This window comes from Drosophila simulans, chromosome 3R (genome assembly GCF_016746395.2).
Source record: "Drosophila simulans strain w501 chromosome 3R, Prin_Dsim_3.1, whole genome shotgun sequence".
Taxonomy (NCBI): domain Eukaryota; kingdom Metazoa; phylum Arthropoda; class Insecta; order Diptera; family Drosophilidae; genus Drosophila; species Drosophila simulans.
This window is the reverse complement of record NC_052523.2, coordinates 3,133,130-3,147,908: the sequence shown is the minus strand read 5'-3', so window position 1 is coordinate 3,147,908 and position 14,779 is coordinate 3,133,130. Positions and strand designations below refer to the sequence as shown.

Sequence of the window (14,779 nt, the reverse complement as noted above, 5' to 3'; positions counted from 1 at the left end):
TACATCAATAAAATTTACTTACCGATGGAGATGCTTTTGTTTATGAGAAACCTACATTACATTTGCTAGCTTGTAAATAAATGAAATTGTTAAAAAGTTTTTGTTAGGAATTTCAGCATTTTAGAAAAAACACCGGAACCCACTAAACGCAATCAGCTAATCCTGCCACCAGTCCGATTCGGATTTTGGAGTCAGGGCAACTGCTACGCTGTTCTTTGAAGAGAGTTTTGAAAAATTAAAGAATATGTATATGAAACCTCTTCAGTTTTTAAAAATTATACATATATTTATATATATAGTCTAAGTAATCGCTGCAAATGACGTACAGCTGCAAAACTGAATTTTTTATTGCCAAATTGTACCACTGCCATATGGCAGCACTGTAAATTACGTTGCTGAGAGCAACGAGAGTAAGTCCGAAAAGGTTGGTGAAAAGGCTAAGATAACAAAAGCCTGTTTTGGCGCTCTACCTACGGTCACACTGTAGTTTAGCAATCACGAAATTTGTTTAAACTTGACCACGAAATTAAGCGATAAATGACGATGTGGATTAGCCAGAACACCCAAGTTCGTTTGGAGCCACTAAAGGATCCTCCAAAGACCATCCGATACAGTTTCCTGAAGACCAAGTTCGGCCAGATGATGATGGGAGTAATAAACCCAATATCCGGCGATTCGAAAGACCAAGTCGCAATTGGTGTGCTTTACTTCGTGTATAAGAACAATGTGAGTACCTACAATGAAGTCCAAGAGCGGTGGCCAAAATCCGAACTCTGTAAGGACGATGATGCGGTTAAGTTGGTGGCGGATAAACTGTTCGGAGGCGACAAGGAAAACTCGCAGGCGATTCCCATTGCCATCTATGGAACTGACTTCCAGCTGTCCGTATGGCGAGCCCTGGTGGATATGAAAAGAGGTGAGACCTGCACCTACTCCCAACTGGCCGAGCGCATAGGTCGCCCAACGGCGGTCAGAGCAGTCGCCAGTGCCGTGGCCAAAAATGAGGTGGCTATCCTCATTCCGTGCCACCGGGTTGTGTCCCAAAACGGAGCTTCGAAGTACCACTGGGGCGCTGCCCTCAAGCAGCAGCTGCTGGCCGATGAAAAGTCACAGAACTAGTAAAAATCGTTACTCGTATCTTTATTGAAACTCAACTCCGCACAATGGTCTTACTGTTGGGGTGGTAAGGAATTTGAAAATGCAGACAGGCTCGAGATTGTGCACTTCCTACTTATAAACTGTACCTACAAAATAAGAGCGATCCCCTCTACTCCCGATGCAGCAGCACGAAAATGGCCAAAATAGAGAGAATGGCCCACTGGAATGTTGGAAATTCGGGCTTAGTGGCGATAAAATAACACAATAGTCCTCAAACTTACCTTAACCTTGGGATATTCGTTCATGAAGATCGTGATGATGCCCACGTAAGGCAGGAAGCCCCTGGCCCGGCCCACAATGTCCTTTTTGGTCAGCCACAGCTGGTTGGGTGCATACAGGCCCCGGTCGTCCACGTTGTTATTGTCGCCCTTGGTCAGGAACTTGACGGATCCATCCTCTCTGTAGAAAAGATTGATTGACTTGATTTTAGTATGTACTCTCGCAAGCGGCCCACTTTTTAAAATACCCAGGACTCTAATTAACATTTCAGATTATATGTTATTCAAACCAACAAGAAATCATACAGAATACAATTAAAAGGAATCTTGCCCCGTGACTATATAAACCAATTATTTAAAACAATGAAATACTAGCTTAACTTAATGACGTGTCTTATCTGTTTGACCGGCCTAGTTTTAAGCCTACAAATTGTATCTAAAATAAAAAAGGATCTATTCTGTACCGCACGTGAACTTCTTTCAAACCCCTTTAGAAAAGATGTAATTCGCATTTTCCTTCACAGCAGGAGGAACACTTTTACTAGCCACTGTGTACCTTCTCATAAACGAGCATACTGGAAAGTCTACAGATTTACAGAACATTTCATATGCACAGGGTTTTTAAATAGTTAAAAAACAGGATTACACAAAAGTGGCACTAACTAATTTAGTTTCTTTCCCTGGCGATTAGAAACTATGATCCTCATTCCACCTAACTGATCAAGGATATAAAAATGCCTACTTGAACAGCTAGCACCCAGCATGACATCATGCCCCATGCATCTTGAAAGCCCTTTCCGGGATTGGTTACCATATCCAGCCCCAGAAACTCACTTCTCGTGCAGCTTGATGACGCGATGCACAATAGGTATGTCCCTGCCCTCCACCTTGAAGACGACGATCTCGCCGACGCGCACCGGCTCCTCCTTGTAGTTAGTGAGGAAGAGGAGGTCGCCGCGGTGGAAAGCCGGCTCCATGCTGCCACTGAGCACCACCACGATCGGCGACTCGCTGCCGGTGACCACCATCAGGCCCTTCCAGATCATCAGCGCCGAGGAGACGATCATGGCGAAGCTCAGCACCTGGTACAGCGACTGCGGGAAGGAAAGGGCACGGATCAGGATGCTATATGGGTGCATTGCCCGGAGAAGCGGCGCCGCTCACCTGACGCTTGTTCATTCTGTTGAAGTCGCCCAGCATCTCGTCGATCTGCAACATGCTGGCTACGCCCATGGCTTCGGCTGTTTTATTGCGGTGCTTGTGGAGGAATTAGGCTATTTAAATGCAATTGAAAAGGTCCTTAACAAAACTTCTCGGCTTCGTCCACGAAGACAGAAAATTTCCGACACGTATGTTTAGGCGGAGTTGCCAGACGGTGTGTGACGGGTGCGTGTGGATCTTTGTGCACCTATTGTTCGGTCACACTATTGTTTCCCAAAAACTCCCGCCTTTTTTATGACTTTTTTTTGGGTATAAGCATTATTTAATTCTCAGAGTTAAGCTTGTTACTTGCACTCGGCATTAGTTCAAGTAAGTCTTGTATTCTGGTCTTCGTGTTTCCCCTACGAATGTTTGATAAGCTCTAGGATTAAAGGTCACTCTGTACGAAAGATCACAATTTTTATTCGTATACGTCATAACTTACCAATTTCGCACATTAAAGGCTTCTTTACCTTGTTTAATAGTATTATTATGTAATTTATATCATAGTGGCAAAAGTAAATTAATAGCGTGGTAATTAAATTAATAGTTCTTAAATATATTTCTGAGTTAACGGTAAAATTTAAAGAGTACCCCATACGCGACAGTGCTGCCAGACCGAGCAATCGATAAGTTAGCGAGTTGCCACCACAGTGTGACCGGAACGTTTTCCGAACTTGGTGTGACCGCAAGCGAAAACGTGAGGTGAGCGCCATCGGTTGCGTTTTCTCGCGAAATATATATCAGCTAAGCGGAGCAAGATGGGCGACAACTTGCTGGATCCGACGCAGCTCATCAATGGGCTGGCTGTGATGCTGTCCTTCTTCGTGGGCTACCGATACGCCCTGAAGCGAGGCGATGCCAAGGACTCCGGTGCCGAGGGAGCGGCGGCTCCGTTCTCGCAGGAATCTTCGGTGTCCAGCGGATCCGAGGCTTCAGTTTCGGATAAGGTAAGAAGGAAAGGCTTCGGTAGGCATTCAATGGCCCCAATCCACTTGGTATTCTGAACTTATGGTAGACCCAAATCCATCATCGAACGCATACACTTGGGGTCACAATAAAAGTAGTGACATTCTTTGTTGTACGGTAGGAGTTTTCGAACGTCCTACTTAACATACTTTAAAGTATGATTTCTTAACATAAGTACATATATAGCACATGCACATTATAATAATTATAATACCAACGCTTGATTTTACAACACAAAACATTTCATAAACATTGCAGGGCTATGGAGGCTTGAACGACAACTTTAAGATGGTCCTGGTGGTGCGCAACGATCTCAAGATGGGCAAGGGCAAGATTGCCGCCCAGTGTGGCCACGGAGCGGTGGGTGCTTACCAGCGGGCCGTGGTCAGGACTCCTCGACTACTGCAGTCGTGGGAGAACTGCGGTTGCGCCAAGATAGCCGTTCGCGTGGAGAGCGAGGCGGAGCTGATGGCCATCAAGAAGGCAGCCGAGAGACAGCAGCTGAACACATGCCTCATCCGCGACGCCGGTCGCACACAAATAGAGGCCAACTCCAAGACTGTGCTGGCCGTGGGTCCAGCGGCTGCCGCCGACATCGACCGGGTTACCGGCCACCTGAAGTTGCTGTAAGAACCGCACTTCGGAAACTCTCACAGGCCATTGGCATTACTTACTCACTCAAGTGCAACCCGACAATTCACAAAGCAATAGGGCGCATCGGTGGAGCGGTGGAAAGGCTGAGGATGGCGTCATGCCACCGGGTGGAGGACGACTGTGACACGCAAGCTAAGCTAAGATTTACGTTATTACGTTTACTGTGAACCGAGCTATAAAATATTAAACGATTGACAGTCCAGCCTGGAACTGCAAAGCTCCGAAACGCATGTTTTTGTAGGGGTTCAAGTGGGAAAATCCTAGCTCAAGTAATTAAGAGAAATTCCTTGCTCCAAAACGTTTTAACATATATTTAAAAAATGAAATGTGTCTATTCCAGATTTAATCTATAGGGTTTTTTGAAGAGTAATGATGAGACTTGTTTGTTTCTAGGATTCAAAGTTATGAAAATTATATTTAAAAAATCATTTTTTTAATTAGGTTTAATAAAGTGTTGACATTAACATTAAAAAATTATCGGCATGAACAAGAAATATTTTTTTTCAGAGAACATATTGCAGTATTTCAAAATCCGTCAAAACATAATGCATTGTAAAGGTGTATAAAATTGTTTCACAGCGAAGCTCAATCCTATTATTAAATCTATGTTTTATGTTCTAACTAACTAACAATAATTTCTTATCACTAAAACGTCCAGGCATAATCATTGTCTCCATGCGGCGTCTGTTGCTGCTGCAGTTGCTCTGGTTGCAGTGGAGGCATCACTTGGTGCTGCAATTGCTCCATTCCCTGCACTTGTTGGAAGTCTAGCTGCGGTGGCTGCTGGTAGTCGAGATTCGTGGGCTCGTTGGACGAATCCACCATGTAGATCTGCGACTGCGATGCTGCCTGTCCCATATGCTGGTGCTGCAAGGCGTAATCCCCGTCGTCGAAGACCTCCTTCTTGATGCGCACTCGGGAACCATCGTCTTCTTCGTCACTCTCCGAAATATCCAGATCATCATCGATGCCCATTCCGTTGTTCATGGTATTGACAGGCATTTCCGGCGCCATTTGCATGGCCATTGAATCGTCCATTCCTAAGGCTGCACCGGAAGCGGCACTTGTGCTGGCTTCGGCGGGATGGTACGGCCCATTATCATCCTGCTCGTGGGAGAGGAAGTTGGTGAAGGCACCCTGCAAGCTGCTGGGCTCGCCGAGGCTCTGGCGCGGCTTGTGCATGGCCAGGAAATCTGAGGGATCGTAGTTGGGGTCCACGTCCATGGATTCATCTGAAATGTTTTGAAAACTCTCATTAGGAAAATCGTACTCAAAGTCCTAATCATATATGGGATTATAGGAGTGGGGACATGGACATCGAGGGCACAACACAAACACGAAGTAAGGATAATAAAGACCTTGCTGCTGTTGAGCATAGTAGCCGCCCACGCCACTCAACTGCACCATTGCTTCGGCCACCTGCTGGCTGTCATCCTCGCCGATCGGCTCCTCTGCTTAGGTGATTTGGGTAAAATCAGAAACAGAAAAAATCCAAACACAGTCAGCGAATTAAAGTGGTTTCTAGATTAGTATTACTCCTCAAAGCGCGTGGCAAGAACCGTATTAAACATAAAAAATTGGAAATTTTATAATGGAATTTAATTGAGAATAAACGATAAAGACTATCTAATACCCACCGCCAAACTTTCAGCTGGGAACTTTAATTGTTCTCAAATAATTTGGCAATTTAGAATTCAAAGATCAAACCAAATTATCGTATGCGGTTCTCGTCTATGAATGAAAATAACTAAGTTAGCTTAGTATGAATGTACCCACCTGCCATCTGATGAGCATCTATGTCGATCTCTGTCTTGATGTTCTTGGGGTCAAACATGCCATCCATGGCATCGACAGGGGCATTGATACGTTCGCCCTGATCCAAAATGCTGGCCGCATTGTTCTCGTCTTCGGAGACCTCCTGGAAGTCCTCCTCCTCGTCGTCGTCCTCGTCATCTGTGGAGCATTGGAGGTCTAACGGAAACCAAATAATTTTAATAACATATCTTTAATTTTGATCGGAGACAAGTGCATAACCAAATACTGAAAAAAATCAAATCATGTTTAAAATGTACGAAAACGTAGAATTAAATTATAACCTACAATCATGCAAAATGTTAGCTACTAAGCTAAGGATCTACGAATAGTGCTAGTTAGTCATTAAAGCTCGAATATCCAAATCGAAAATGTGGTGCGTGTAAAAAGCTGTGGAACCGGTCAGTAAATTTGGGTTTGGTTTTGATTTGTTGTGTTCAAAAACAAGATGCAAGTGAGTAGTTGTGAGGTGGCTCGCAGGCTTAGTTTCAATTAGTCGGCGATTAGAGGCTTACCTTCATCCAGGAAGTAAGCTTGCGTGTGACTCATGTTTGAGGCAAGGCTGTCCTTCCTCGGACGCCCCCGACCACGCTTAACCGGATTCTGGGATTTGACTAGAAAAAGGTAAAAGGTTTTGCAATTCGTTGGTGGCAACAGTGAAATGTTTGCGGTCTTGGCCCTAATAGATATGTACATCTTGTTCCATTTTCGAATATGTATGTGAAAAAGATTTCCCTTTTTAGTTATTAAACAGCAGTTCACTGGCCCTAATAAATCCAAATGTTTATAATAAAAAGACCTGAAAAAGTTGACCAATTTAACATTTAAAGTTAACAATTCGAACAAACCCAAAGACAATTCGCAAATATTTAAACGCAATTGAAATTACGCCAGATATGGGTAAAATCTAGATAGTATATATGGGTCCAAATATGCATATATTACGCACTCATCTTTAAGATGTGCAATACAAATTCTAAGTATGCAAAAATAGAGCATTTTACAATTCCATAAGCTTACTAGACATATATTCATATACATGCATGGCGATCATGTCCAATACCTCAATATCTACATGAATGTCTATACAATGAATCTGATTCCATCCATTCAGAAGATCAGTGTTACTACGCTTAAATTAAAGTAAGTCTGGGATTAGTATAAGCATAAGGATCCTTTCGGATCCGTGTCAACCATAACCGAACGTTCTGAATTCGAAATGTAAAAGAGAGAATGATCAATACCAATAGTTCTTTAGAGGTCCACGAAAGAGTAAATGTAGAAATGGGTATGTATGAGGTTCTAGTAAAGTGCCACAGATCCTTGACCGATCGATAAGGCGAAATAAATTAGTAACTGAAGCCCAGGCCCACTTACCCTCCTCCACGGGGTCGCGCTGCTTGCGGGGCCTACCCCGTCCGCGCTTCACCTCACCAGGACCTGGAGGAGCTGGTTTTCGCACCGCCGGCGCCGTGTGCGACGAACCGGCCTCGGCGCCCATGCTGCGATGGATGGAGTTCGATGAGGAGGCATGCCCCGCATGACCCTCGACGTCGATGTAGTCATCTCCAGGCGAACTGGCCCTACTGCCACGGTCAAAGTTGTAGTCATCATTGCCCCAGGCTTCATCAAACTCCGGTGCATCCTCTCTAGCACGCTCCTGCGTCTTAGCTATGTTATTTTCCAACTGGCCGCAGTGCTCCGAAAACTAGTTTAAAGCAATATCAATGTAAAAACAACGGTGTATATACAGAACAAAAGAGACCTACCTCAATTAACTGGGTTTGGGCATACTCCAGTATCTTCTTTGAGAACTTGGTGTAGCGGGTGTCACTGCCGTTGTACTGCTCACAGTTGGTGGCGATCAACTCGATATCAGCCAGATACTCGGCACGACTGTGATAGCAATGACCTGTTTTTAAAAGCAATGATTAGTATTCACGAGCGATTGACATTTGTTTCCAAAAAAAGGATATCTAAAAGCTTACCTTCAATATTTTTGCCGATTGTTTCGAGGTCCATGGGCCGCTTGATAACCGTGTAGTAGTCCTTAACCTGTTTCTTGTTGACAGGCTTAAGGAAAGGCCAGCTCTCTGGTAATTGTTTAATCTGCGAGTGCAACTTGTCAAAGATAAAGGAGAGCGCAACTTGGTCATCGTCGTCCAGAAGCGGGTTAATTGCCTTCTCGAGGCGCATCAGTTTGTCTTCGCGCTCTGCGAGCAACTCAAAGCAACTGCTGAACATGCGTTGGGCAGCCAAGGTGTATGCACTCTGCGGTCCATTGTAGATCAGCGAGTTGTCCACAATCTGCTTGAGATCCTCGAGGAACATCTCGCGACTCGTGTAGCGCCTTTGGCGAATATACTCCCTCATCGTTTGCAGATCCATCGGCTTAGTCACCACGCGGTAGTAGTCGGGCACCTTTTTCGCGCTTACCGGGAACAGGAATGGCGATACATCCGGCATAGATCGTAGCTCATTGTGGATAATCTCCAGGATAGAGGACAGTACCACAACGGGGTCTGTGCGCCTGCGATTGGCCGTTTTATTGTGTCGCTGCAGATAGTCACAATGAAGATCACCGCCCACTCTGCGTTTCTTCTTGCCCATCGCATCTCGGGGAACCTTCAAGGTGAAACCAGAGCTAGATGCGCTGCGGCGCTTGCCATCATCACCACCATGACGCTTGAGAATCTTACTGCTGAGCGTTACTTTAGTGCCATCGACATTCACCAGATCATCGTCATCCATTGTCATCTCCTTTTCGCTCTGCTCGTCAAAATCGTCAGCCAGAGATGGATTCGACTGGGACAGACTGCTTTGCATGCCAGAATACAAGGGACACGCTTTGTTTGTGCGCATGTGACCAACCTGTCCACAGGCGCCGCACTTCAGCTTTAGGTCTGGCTTAAGCTTGAACTTCTTGCGCGAAGGACTGACCTCCTTGTAGCCGCTATCCCGCTCCTTGTGCGAATGACCGCCCGAGCTCTTAGGATCTCCTAGGGAAGTGGGCATGCCACCTGGCTGCAGCTTCTGGTTCTGAGCCAGCTGAGCCAGGCGTTCGCGCTCCTGGTTGCGCTTGATGCGACGTAGCTGCTCCTGAATGCGTCTCTTTTCGCGCTTCATCTCCTCCTTCTGCTGCTCATCAAGCGTTGCGAACTGCTTGATGAACTGCTCGTCCTTAGTGGTGCGAATCTTGATGTAGGCGTCGATAACTGGTTGCCGCCGCACAGTCTCCACGCGAGTATATTCCTTGCCGTCGTTGCCTCTGAAGGTACGCGTAATGCGAAGGATTCTGCCCTGGTTGTTAGTTGCCAGCATTTGCTGTCCGGGATCCTCCTTTCCTTTGGCTCCCTTGGCTCCGCCACTACCACTTGGTCCGCCGTGTTCTTCGTCAAGCTGGCGAAGCAACTCCTGACGCTCCAGCTCTTCACGTTCCCTTGACAATTGCGTCGAGGTTTTCTTGTTTGACAGCATGTTCTCAAGATTCTTGCCAAGTTCTTCGAGATCAGATTCCTCGGAGGCCGAGGACTCTGCCTCATCAGTGGACAGCACCTCAGAGCTGGCCAGCACTCTGTTTTGCAGATCGAATATGCGCTGGCACTCTTCCTTATAACGCTCCTGATGCTCTGCAATGGAGAACCGGTTGCCACGAGAGAACTTATCCATTCCCTCTTCACCGGCCTTGGCCTTTTCCGTGGACAGGGTGCGCACCACGTCAATGACCTCCCAGCGGGAAAGCTTTTTGATCTCCTCCTCGGGCACCTTGAACTGCCGCAACAGCTCTTTTGCACGCTGGAGTGGCAGCCGACGCAGATCTGCATCTGTTCCTGTGACCGACCGTTTTGGCTGCGACTCTTGCTCCTCCTTTGTTTGCTGTGAAAGTGATTGGAAGAAAAAATATTTAAATAAGTTGGTTTTATATTTTTATGTAAAATATATTACCGTGGGCTTGTTTGGCACTCGAACATATGAAAATCCCTCTCCACATCCCGTTGGATCGGCTGGACCACTCAACTGGAGTAAGCACTTTCCCCGCATGGCTTGGATATATGCGCGAGTTGTGTTCCAAGGAGCCACCTTTACTTCGTCGTCAAGCTTCAGTTGCGCCTCCTCGTCGTCATCTTCCTGAGGTGCGAACAAAAACTTCTCTCCATACCCAGCATCCTAAAACAAGAAAAAATAAAATATAGAGCTCAGCTAAACAAGTAAGATTAAACAAGACTTCGCCATGTTTCCAAACACATACCTTTAAGCGTTGTTCCGCCGCGATCATGCTAAAGTACGCGCAACACTGCTCAGGTGACACCATGGCTCGGATCTCCTCCTCGGAGGGAAGGCGAAACTCCGGCTTTATAACCCACCAATTGGAGTCCATGCCTGTTCGCTTGAAGTCGGCGCACTGCTTCAGACGCTTGCGGATGCTGCTCTCCGAATGAGCGGGAAAAGCCTGTTTTATATCGTCCATTCGAATGCGGCGCGGGTTGTCGCGACTTTTCCAGAACAGGCGGTAAATAAACACCTGACCAAACAAACAAATTGTTAGCAAGTGAAAGACAGATAAGATCTCTGGACTTACCTGCAGAAAGTCACGGGTGAAGTTGTTGGCCCTTTTGGAGTTCGGACCGGGTACCTCGTACAGAGGACACTCCTGACCCACTGTGTATATTGAATTCACCGACCGAATCCAGTAATTGTTACGCGTGCGAATGACGAGAAAATCGTTGTGAGCCATCTTATGTGGATAAATAGGCGCTCGGTACATGTTGTTCTCAATCGCCTGGATGCACTGGCCAGGATGCAGGATGCCCAGGAAGGGACTGGTGTGCGCAAAGGCCACTTCTCCATAAACAAAATCTTGCGGCCCACTGTCCTTCTCAGCCTTACGCTTGTAGTAGTTCTTTATCTTGGAGCACATGCCCACCTGGTTTATCAGGGGCGGATGCTCTTCGCAGAATTCAGCTAGCACGATGTCTCCGTCCCTTCCGCTTAAATCCTCTGGGTTGCGCATAAAGAAGACGTCTCCGCCACCGGAGGCAATGCGCTCCACTTCGCGCTGCTTCGCCTTCTTTGCGATGGTCTTTAGCAGTGGGAAGACAGGATGAGGGATAGACTGGGCCATTGGCCCGTGGGAGTACTTCTTTAGGGGGGGACGATGGAAGGAGCGGAGCTTCATCGGGCCCATGTGCGTAGGTACAAACGGAGCTCGCAGCTCTACCACCGGAGTCGAGTGCTGAATAAGATTACCGCCCACCTTAAGTCGTAGTGTGGGTTCTGTCTTCGGTGTGTAGTACCTGCAAGGGAATCAAAATCTGCATTCTGCATTCATTAATATATTAAGAGACTTACGTGTCATTGGATATGTTGAAGGGGTCACGGTCAGGACTTTTGGGTGGCGGCGGAGGTGTGTCCTCCGCAAGCACGTTAATCACTCCCGCCTTGCCAAGTAGGATCTTAGACTTCTTTACGTGAGGATGCGGTATCTTGATCTTAGGTGGAGGACCCGTGCTCTTATTGATTTTAGAGGGATCAATGTCATCGGGAATACCCAAAATGATGTTTTCGTCGTTGGGATCCAAAGTGAGTACCTTCGGCTTGGGCACCTTGCTCACTTGCTGGGCATCCCAGATTACCTCATCCTCCCACTTGTAGTATATTAGCTCCTCGTTTTCCACTGGAAAAAGGCTATACCAGGTGTCATCAGGTGCCTCCGCAGGCTTTGCTTGAGCACTAAAATCAATTGAAATATTAGTGTAAAATACTTATGAATTCAACTTTCAAATAATTACTTTTGCTGGGCCTTTTTGCTTGATGCTCCCGAACCCTGCTTGGAGCTTCCACTGCTGTTTCCCACGGGCATAGAAGGTTTTCCCGGCTGGCTAAAGGCGCCTGCCGTTCTCGATCCGCTCGATGGCAACCATCCGGCTGCATTTGTCTTTGAGTTAAGCTTTTGTAGCACCTTGGCCTTGATGTCGTTACCGTCCCAGACCACGTCGTCTTCCCAGTGCAGCTGGGAGACCATGAGAAAGGCATCATCCGCAATGCTTGGATCCTCGACATCATCTTCTGGACTCTTTACACGCCGTTCATCCTTGAGCTGCGGCTGAGACGAGGTGCTTGCTGCCTTTGTCTTGAAGCCGTAGTTGAAACCCTCTCCGGAGTCGGGCACTTCTAGCATATCATACCAAATCTGTGCAGGCCCGAACCGCCAGTCAGCCACCTTTGGCTTATGATCGCTGTTCTCGCCGTTGTCCGGTCCTTCTGGACGCACATCCTCGCTGTTGAAGTCGCCCAGCAATTTGTCCTCGTCGTCGGACATGCATTCCGCTGGCGTTGGCTCTGCAGCATAGTGCAGACTGAAGCCTCGCTTGCGTGGCTCCTCAGTATCGCTGGCAGAGTCCGAACCACCAGTGTTTGTCGTCTGAAAGGGTTTACGAGAAGTTTCCTGGTGATACTGTCCCGTTTAAAAGTACTCTGATATTCTACCTTCTGATCCCTGGATTGATTTCGCTTGCGGCGGCGATTGCGCACGTGTCGCCAGATTTGGGGCAAACTCGTAGGTTTACCCGGTCCGAAGAGACGGGAGAAGCGTAGCACCTTTTGGGGACGAAAGTCCGGAAAGAGCTCACGCACATCCACATTCTGGTACTTGGACGGCAGTATGTCTGCAAGTGGTGTATCCAGCTTCCGATCCGCATCTTAAAGAAATGAACATTGACAAAGAATTCTATTATGTTTTCAAATAATTTTTACCCTTTAAATCAGTAGATTTGGAATCGTCACTGGGACTAGATGCATCATTTGACTTGGCCGGTTCCTCAGTGCCGCTGCCAGAGCCGGATCGCATTGGTGCACTTGGTGGAGGCATTAGTTCCTTGTCGTCCTTAGCTGCAACAAAATGTGAGTTATTCCCTCTGTATAGCGATAGGTCTGAACCCAAACTGAGCGGTGCAAAAATAATCGTATGTCACTTTGACAGGAAATGCATAGACCTCTTAAAATTTTAGCAATATCCTCTCCTCCCAGTGAACTGATTAAATTGTAGATTACGGTCTTACTTACTCAACTTGGCCTCTACTTTGGAAGCGGGAATGGCGTCTTCTAAGTCATCATAGGTGGTTGTTTCCGCGGGCGGAGTGCGTGGGCAGTCTTCGGATAACTCAGTGATGTCAGAGTAGTCTATGGCATCGTCCTGAGCCTTTACGGCGCCATCCTCCCTTTCTTCACTTTTAACGCCCGCTTTGAGCGCATCAAAGGCACTCATTCCTCCGCTGGCACTGGCGGCTGGCTTCTCCTCCTCCTCGTCATCCGACAGAGGCTCGGCCTCCTTGCGGTCGATAACCTCGAGCAGCATAGAATCCAGACCCAATCTGAAAGTTATCCATATGCAATGTGAAATGCAATTAAAAGTGTCTCATATCTTGTGAATTAAGATATACTTGAATGATGCCGTGTTTACATATGTATGTACATACATATGATGCCACTTGCACTGGGAAAAGATGACTGCATATGTGTACTCACTTGGAAAGGGATCCAATGTTTTCCCGGAGCTCCGCATCGAAACCGGTGCCCCCGCGCCCCTCTCCGTCGTCATCTTGCAGCAGTCTGCCCTCGGAGTCGATGTTGCCGAAAAGAATGCCGGTCAAGTCCAATCCATTGCCGATCGATCCCTCGTCGTCGCTGTTGTCGGATTCCATCTCCATTTCCACGGGCTTACAATGTTTACGCGGCTAAAGTATATTTTCTTCGACGGAGCGTAATTGCATTTTTCACACGCGTAAGTGTGACCGTCGATGGACAAGGCAAAGATACCTCATGGCCGCAGCTACAAGAAAACCGCGATTAGATTTGGACAAGGGTTGGAAGCTTGGGAAATGCCAATTGAGTTTTGTACCGAAGGTTGCTGTCCAAATACAATTGCTCTGTAATATTTATAATTGGCAATTTTGTACCATGGATGGCCATACGTGAATTTTCATTACAAAAGATACATTACTTTAATATTCGTACTTTTCATTTATATTATAAAATAATTCTGAAAAGCGCTTATCTAAGCCTCCACACACTTAACACGATCACTTGTGGTTGGATCACATTCTATCAAAATATAACTTTATTCATCCAAAAATATTTTATTCAACGCTCCTTGGTGAAAAAATTGGCATGCAAAAGCATTAACATGCCACTTGATAAAAATAAAATAGATTGCGTTAAAAAGTGCAGAAATTAGAATTACAATTCTTAGACCCAAATTTGTGTTGCTAATTTGTAACGCTGAAGGAGCTATATTTCTCTATTTTTTTTTCAGATTTTCCAGAAAACGGTAGCAAACTATCATAATTACTGCAGATATCAAAAACTTAAAATCGGGTTTGAGTTTTGATTGCATACTAAAGTAGGCAGAGTTTACAAATTTAGTCATCTTCAAGAATCCGATTTTGAAACTTGTAGATAAAATGATTCTACGGTTTTTCAATAGGTTTTGGTTATAAAATGTATTTCCGATAATTAAGCCATCCACAAATTCTTTAACTCTAAAGAATCCTATTAATTCAAGGCAGCAATGAAATTGCATTCATTGACTCAGATGTACGAAATCCTGGAAAGCAACTGGAGTTTTTGCTAATATTTTTCCGTGTCCGACTTCATTGTACCTGAAATTGGGCTAGCTTATAATTACCTTACCTTTTCCAAGATTTCTGTTCCCAGATATGGTCAAACAACTTACTGGCAATTATATTTACCAAAATTACAGCGAGATCACA

The 14,779-nt window shown here is 46.1% G+C and overlaps 4 protein-coding genes across 9 annotated transcripts; 2 read left to right on the top strand and 2 right to left on the bottom strand.

The window, feature by feature from the left end:
- The first annotated feature begins 371 nt into the window (after positions 1-371).
- On the top strand, positions 372-1,844 carry LOC6726991 (methylated-DNA--protein-cysteine methyltransferase, inducible). Its single transcript, XM_002102356.4, has one exon. The coding sequence runs from the start codon at positions 538-540 to the stop codon at positions 1,117-1,119; it is 582 nt and encodes a 193-aa protein (XP_002102392.1). The 5' UTR covers positions 372-537; the 3' UTR covers positions 1,120-1,844.
- On the bottom strand, positions 1,117-2,777 carry LOC6726990 (signal peptidase complex catalytic subunit SEC11A). The gene is made up of 4 exons (XM_002102355.4): positions 2,541-2,777; positions 2,211-2,470; positions 1,380-1,557; positions 1,117-1,318 (listed from the first exon to the last, which is right to left on the bottom strand). Exons 1-4 carry the CDS (start codon positions 2,607-2,609, stop codon positions 1,268-1,270), a joined length of 558 nt encoding a protein of 185 aa, XP_002102391.1. The 5' UTR covers positions 2,610-2,777; the 3' UTR covers positions 1,117-1,267.
- Positions 2,778-3,217: 440 nt separating this feature from the next.
- On the top strand, positions 3,218-4,425 carry LOC6726989 (probable peptidyl-tRNA hydrolase 2). Its single transcript, XM_002102354.4, has 2 exons — positions 3,218-3,526; positions 3,804-4,425. The coding sequence occupies exons 1-2, from the start codon at positions 3,338-3,340 to the stop codon at positions 4,173-4,175; spliced, it is 561 nt and encodes a 186-aa protein (XP_002102390.1). The 5' UTR covers positions 3,218-3,337; the 3' UTR covers positions 4,176-4,425.
- A 164-nt stretch (positions 4,426-4,589) lies between these two features.
- On the bottom strand, positions 4,590-13,844 carry LOC6726988 (transcription initiation factor TFIID subunit 1). 6 transcript variants are annotated; one of them, XM_044923435.1, is made up of 16 exons: positions 13,536-13,844; positions 13,074-13,381; positions 12,765-12,899; positions 12,498-12,709; positions 11,801-12,432; positions 11,361-11,741; positions 10,591-11,305; positions 10,261-10,533; positions 9,957-10,178; positions 8,000-9,887; positions 7,781-7,923; positions 7,389-7,719; positions 6,527-6,625; positions 5,976-6,170; positions 5,558-5,653; positions 4,590-5,431 (listed from the first exon to the last, which is right to left on the bottom strand). In XM_044923435.1, exons 1-16 carry the CDS (start codon positions 13,715-13,717, stop codon positions 4,845-4,847), a joined length of 6,399 nt encoding a protein of 2,132 aa, XP_044779370.1. In that variant the 5' UTR covers positions 13,718-13,844; the 3' UTR covers positions 4,590-4,844. The 6 variants fall into 6 exon arrangements, with proteins under 6 accessions (XP_044779370.1, XP_002102389.2, XP_016033490.1 ...); XM_002102353.3 differs by having other exon boundaries at positions 5,558-5,650; XM_016176220.2 differs by lacking the exon at positions 5,558-5,653.
- Between the last annotated feature and the right edge of the window lie 935 nt (positions 13,845-14,779).